Source organism: Rhamphochromis sp. 'chilingali' (genome assembly GCF_963969265.1).
Source record: "Rhamphochromis sp. 'chilingali' genome assembly, chromosome: 19".
NCBI lineage: Eukaryota > Metazoa > Chordata > Actinopteri > Cichliformes > Cichlidae > Rhamphochromis > Rhamphochromis sp. 'chilingali'.
In genome coordinates this window covers 7,928,384-7,934,876 of record NC_137946.1, presented here as the reverse complement: position 1 = coordinate 7,934,876, position 6,493 = coordinate 7,928,384, and the positions used below count along the sequence as shown (strand labels likewise).

At 40.2% G+C, this 6,493-nt stretch overlaps 1 protein-coding gene across 1 annotated transcript; it reads right to left on the bottom strand.

Annotated features, from left to right (window-relative positions):
* Nucleotides 1–3,835: 3,835 nt before the first annotated feature.
* On the bottom strand, nucleotides 3,836–6,487 carry ca4a (carbonic anhydrase IV a). Its single transcript, XM_080866055.1, has 5 exons — nucleotides 6,472–6,487; nucleotides 6,263–6,355; nucleotides 6,100–6,166; nucleotides 5,836–5,999; nucleotides 3,836–5,500 (listed from the first exon to the last, which is right to left on the bottom strand). Exons 1-5 carry the CDS (start codon nucleotides 6,475–6,477, stop codon nucleotides 5,321–5,323), a joined length of 510 nt encoding a protein of 169 aa, XP_080722181.1. The 5' UTR covers nucleotides 6,478–6,487; the 3' UTR covers nucleotides 3,836–5,320.
* Nucleotides 6,488–6,493: the final 6 nt, after the last annotated feature.

Here is a 6,493-nt window from a genome sequence, read left to right as displayed (position 1 = left end):
ATCACATCCTCAACTGAGGATATGGAATTGGTGAATATTAGTAAGAGTAGTCTTTGTTCAGGATGTGTGAGTGTGCACTGTGTCCTGCAGTCCCACCTTTGGAAGGAATTCTGTGTCCTTTGGCACATTTTTGCACATTATTTCCCTCAAATTACTCTCCAAGCCACAGAGAGAGAGAAAACCTTAAAACAATACATATACTATATGATACTACATGGTCAAAATATTATGATACTATATGGTCAAAATATATACATCTATTCAATTTTTTCCCATCCTTTTAAAAATCAAGTTGTTCAAGGAATGCGGGGTCATCTTGAATCTTCTCATGTACTTCCAAAAGCCCCCTCACCCTGTGACTGGTCTGTGCTCTGAGAACAATGCAGTCAAATAGCATTGTTGGCAGAAACAGAACAACTTCTCCATGTTTGCCTCTGGCTCTTTGTGAATGCTGGTACTCAAGGTACCTTTGTTTCTGATAGTGGGGTGTATTCTCCCTGCCTGAGATATCTTCCTGTTGATTGACATCAACTTAGTCAAAGTCTACTTTCAGGTCACCATGAAGTGCCTTTTTACGACAAAAGTGCCAACAAAAGTGTCTTTCTGACGATAACCTAGTGCATATAATTTGATTTCTGTCCCTTCCGTTTCTCACGTGGACAGTCTAGTGTTGGTTTTGTGAGTAAATTTACACTGATAATGTTTGTTTGACTAAACTTAACATAACTTTTTCTTCCAGGCAAAGTCTACCCTTATGTCATAGGCCTGTGGACAGCATGTTACCTTCTTAGTAAATGGTTTGCAATACAAAAAGAAGGAAAAGCAGGGTAAAATTCTTTCTTTCAATCCTGTACACTCTGAGACTTTTAGGCACCAAGAATGAATTACATCTGGTTCATATTGTGTAATAATATTTAATCAGTATACACAGATATCCTGGAACTAGAAACTGCAGGGGAATCTGTACTGCCATGCCACTATTGTCACTTATTGTTACTTAATCTGTAGCAAATATGTGATGGAAGCTTTTTCAAAGAAACAAGATTCATATTAATACTGCACCTTTAAATGTTTTCCTTCAGGCAGTTTTGTTGAAAGCACATTCAAGTTCATATTATATTAAAGGGTACATTCACATCGTTTTTTCAAGGCTTATACTTACATTCCTGCATGCATAATAATGAGCCAAATCAATCAGCAAAACCACTTAGGCAAATAATAACTACGTTTAGAGGGGAATGCATCAAGTGATGACCATCAGTTCTTGCAGTCATCTGACCTTTAAAACTGATGCCATTTGTGGGATGCTGAGATTTTTGGGCTGTTCCTGGAAAACACTGATGACAATCATGCAACTGCAACAATATATTACTCACAGCCCAACTCAGCTGAATTTTAGTCATAGTAACTCTTTCAGTTTACATGCAGACATCTTAACACTATTCAAATTCAAATGAGGTCCAACGAAGAGGAATATTTTTTGGATCGAGGTTCTAATACTAGTGTGCTCCCCTCTCTTATCGCTCAATGAAGTGTTGTGCATTGTTGGCCAAACTAGCCCAGATCACTTGCCTAAAGCTGCTGCTTCTAAAAAGGATTACAGTGGTTCACTTACTGCTTTAGCGCAAGTCTACTGACGAGCAGCCTCAGGTCTGTCTGCTTTACCGACTCAGACTGACTGTAGCAGCTGATTTCACTGCCTCCTAACAAGATGGCACATTCAAGCACCTCAGAGCTCAGCCACATGTGCACACAAGGCATACGATTAAGACATTCAAACTCCTTGTATTGTGTAAAGTTAGACCACAACGACCTCTGACCCACTGAAGAGCAAGCCTCACTGAAACAGAGAATGATTGCATTACACTGAGATCAAAAGGCTTTTAAATTCTTCACATTCAGTCTTATCACCAGTGACAGGAATGCATGTAAACTGGTGTTAACCCCTGCATTTAAATGGCAGCATATTGTCCCCATTGATGGAGATTTTATGCTAATGGTGGTATCAATATCTGCACAGTGAAAAGGAGGCTCCTAAAAGAAATTAGCTGTTAATCTTCCCTTGCTGTGTTTTTGTCCTTTCACAAGAATGAAAGCCATTTTGCATACTCTGGGTACAAAACTTCATTCGGCCCTTCTACTCTTATTTTAATTTAAAAAGAATTGAATGTTTGCTTCCCTTTCATTGCTTATTCCAAATTTCTATCCCAGTAATATTAAGGGTGTGTTATATGGCTTCATGGATAGATTAATTTGGGTGTCATCTGCATAGTAGTGAAAATGTATGTTATGCCTTCTAATGATACTGACTTTGGGAAGTATGTATTATGTAAACACAACTGGTCCTAACACGGAACCCTGTGGTACTCCATAATTTACCTTAATGTGTGTTACAGAAACAAATTGGAGGCCGAGGAGTAAACATCTGACACAATGAGCAGGAAAGTGCAGGAAGGACAGGTGAAGAGGCCATGCTGCTAGCGAATTGGCTACAAGCTAAGCTAAGCTAGTGAATCCCTAAAGACACAGTAAGTGAATATTGTGAATATAATTAAAGGGTAAATCAAGAGAGAGTGTGCTTTGGATAAAGTACGTTAAGATTACAGTGTGAAATAAGACGATTTTTATAAGTTTTTAAATCAAATTGGCTACTGAGATAAGCTACACATAAACACCACTGTGCACTGTAACAGGAACAGGAAGCGATACTCTACCACAGAGAAAGCCAACACCAAGTGATTGCTTAGTGATAGCCTATTAGATATCACCTCTGAGCTATATCATTGACAACACAATAACAAATTTATCAGGCGGAATTAGAATAAAGTTAATTGGGTGTTACTTCACATAGAAGTATGTGAAGTACTGATTTGTGGGATTGATTTTCAACAGTGAGATCCAGGAGGAAGGAAGAGGAGTGGCAGTATAGGTCAAGCAGTGTGTTGTTTTCCTGACCTCATGCACAAAGACCAGCCCAGTGACCTTTAATTGCAGCTGGCTATCTGGTAAGATTCAAAATGAGGATGCCTCTGGTTTCTTCCTGAGAAAACAGTGCCCTTTGTCACTGAAACCCCAGAGACTTGGGGGATTTGAGGTGAGATTAAGGAGATGGTGTGGTTATATCGGTGCTGTCCTGTTGACTAGAAAACAGCAAGGTCCCAGATATTAAGCATCCACCCCTTGTTCCCTTGATCCACAAGCTCTCCAACTCCTCCTCCTCCTCCTCAACTGAAAAACCTATTGGATGCCTGTGGAGGAGAATGAAGGCACCTCTTTCATTCAAGCTTTTGTGTATACTCTCGCACAGCCTCTGTGCATGCCTCAGTGAGAGGTCTTCCAAGGTCTTTAACAAGAAGTCTTTTGATTCTTTAATGACAAGGGATTGGAGGAGGTGGGTGGGGTGTTAAATAACTTGCAACTAGTGTCTGCAAACTGTCTCAGAGATCAATTTAAAAAATATTTTTAGTAGATTTTAATGTGTTTGTGTACCTCTGCTATACCTTTGATAGTGAGCTGTGTAAGATAAAACAACCTCTTATTCGAACTTCTTGAAGAACAAGAACGAGTCAATTAGAAAAGGATTAAGAGATGAGAAACTCTTCTCTTCCAGAGAGTCTGAGACTCTCTGGACAGACCGAAGGGTTATCAGTCAGCAAACCGAGAAGCCCGTCTGTGTGTCTGAGCCAGCAGACAAACAACAAAGCCAAAAAAGTGTATTCTCATATCAGCTTTCACAGCGCAGCCAGACCCAGAACAGACACTGATTTTGATCAGTGGGTCAAATAGCTTGAATTGTGCCCATGCAAGCAGAAGACACAGTCATTAAAAAGGCATTTAGGTATTTTATTGTTCAGCTGGAACACATTCTCCATATCATTTGAAGAACTACAACCTGACAGTCTCATACACTTGAACATCACAAGTAAACTCTATAAGTCATGAACAGGTTGATGCTTTGCATTCAGCACTATTCTTGGAATACATAAATATCAATTGCAGTCTCATATCATTATACACATTCATTACATATATAAATACATCAGTGTACAGCATAGAAATATAACGTGAAGCCTTGTGAAACAATGGAAAATATACAGATTCCTTTTCCTAGGTCATCACAATAAATCTTCCTGGAAAATTGCACAGAATACATAATAAGCCCTCCCAAACAAATCAGTGGGGTGTAATTCACAGTCGATAACATTCAGTGCCTTCCAGAGCCCGTACTACAAGCCATGAACACAGTTCTATGTTGTCATGATTACGTAGCTTACTGAACTTTATGTGTCAAAAACTGGAAAAAAAAAACCAACAAACAAAAACAAACAGATTGACTGAGGTGTTTGCATGTAAATTTGGCAAGCTCTGTTTTGTGCATGTATCTCGTAATAAACATGCAGATTCATGCTAATCGTGTTTGAAATGCAAAAAATTAATAATGCTGGTTTGACAAGATATGCTGGTCTGTTCTCCAAAGTATAACTGTGTCCTTGAGCTACAGACACTCTCAGCCATTTTGTGACCTGCAATTAGTATCGCTGCACCTTCATCTTTCCCTCTGGTGTAAGTTGCCATGGGGTGGGAGGAGAAGGTTTGCAGCTGCTCTAAGGTCAGGCTGTAGTTGTCCCTCGTAAATGTTTTCAACGCTGGATTCTGGCGGGAAAAAGGCTTGACCTTAAACCCTCCCACCCTTTACCATACCACCTGCTAGCTGAGTGGCTGCGAGTGAGTCACCTGACAGCCCTGCGGTGTGCGCCTGGACCATGAAAGAATGACCAAGCTGCTGACTCCTTTGACCATCGCCTTGGAAATGCAGCTTAGTTTAATGACTCAGTTCTGCTATTTATAACTTTATGCTCCACTAAGAATAGCACACCACGTGCCAGTTTACAGGCTGACAATGGCACTCAGAGTGTAAACTCTCTGGGACTCACTCTGACATTAGGAAAAACAAAATTTGCCTGACACTTGACAAAGTGTAATGAATTATAAAGTGTATGTTTAGGAGGATGATTTGGAATCTTAGTGAATGCCTAAACGTGTGCTCTGAAACCATAATGCTGAAATAACACCTACTGCTTCACTACACATGCATGAGTGCTTTAATAAACCCTTACAGCACCTTTCGTAAGGCATTACTAAAACGCCTTTGTCATTTGTGTCATAAGGGGGGGAACACCAGGTGAGTCATGCCTGCACTACGATATGATCCGTCATCTTTGCAAACATGTGATGAAGAGGTTACAAATTCGGGTTTGACTGATTGATTGGTGTGGAACTTTTTGTGTTTATGGATGTTGCAGTGCAGCATGGGATACCTCTAATTGGGTTCGGACAGTCCCAAGGCTATGGCAATGGTGGCGAGGAGGATGGCAGAGTTGGCGAGGATCACTGCACTTCCTGAGCGGTACACCTTCCGGCCATTGAGGGGCTGAACAGGTCTGAAATTCCCAGTCATCTGCTTGCCATCCTTAAACTGGAGTTTAGAGAAAGCTTGGAGCTGGGGGAGCAGAATATTAACATGAGTGTTAGGCTCCAGGTTGTGGAAAAAGATCATAAAGGAGTGCAATTACAGTAATGTTTCTGAACATGCAAAAAAAAGGTTGGAAAGTATTTGTACTCTAGCAGAGCCTTTTTATGTTTACTCCTGCAGTTCTGAGAGATGTGTACCTGTGTGTGTACCTGTGTAGCTCACACTTATCATTACCAGCAAGTTTGCAGATTCAGAAGTTATATTGAAAACTACTATATGAAAACACTAAAGTTTAACCATGTAACATTAAAAATTAAGGCTTAAGGCTGAAATATATATTTAAATTGAGGTGCATTCTTGACCTGTTCTATGCTCAAAGGAATGGGGTTCTCAAACAGAGTCCAAATCACAGACTCTGTACACCCCGGGGTGGTCAGAGAGCCTTTATAACGGTAGTAAGCCGTTAGATTTTTCTCAGACGGGATCAGCTGTGCCAGGGAGATTGAAGACAGAGACGTATTGCCATCTGAAAACAAAACAAAACAAAGCAAAACTCCACAGTGGAAACAGATAGCCAAAGCTACACAGCCATGAGTCTGATTGTTTGAACATAAACTAGTACCTACTTGTTGCTTGGATGTTTTGCAGAGTACTGATGATGCGTTCATACTTCCGGTTACTGCTACTAGACAGCTGAAAATTGAAATAGCCGCATTTTAGTACATTTACTTTTCATACTTAGGTCTGGAATAGTTTTTGCATCTGAGGTGAAAAATTTAAAAAGGGGACCTCATAGAAAAATCCAAGAACTGCAACTCCCTCTGTATCACTCAGTGCTGTTGTCAAATCAGAGTAAGCTTTCTTCATGTGAACAATGTGCAGCTGTAGACAAAATATTTGTGCTGTCATTCAATAATGATAAGTCACCATGAGTACTTCTGAGTACTTCTGTAGTTCAGAACAGTAACAGTTCAGGCTGTTGGACCAAGTTTAAATACCTCCATGGGATACTGTTCCCCG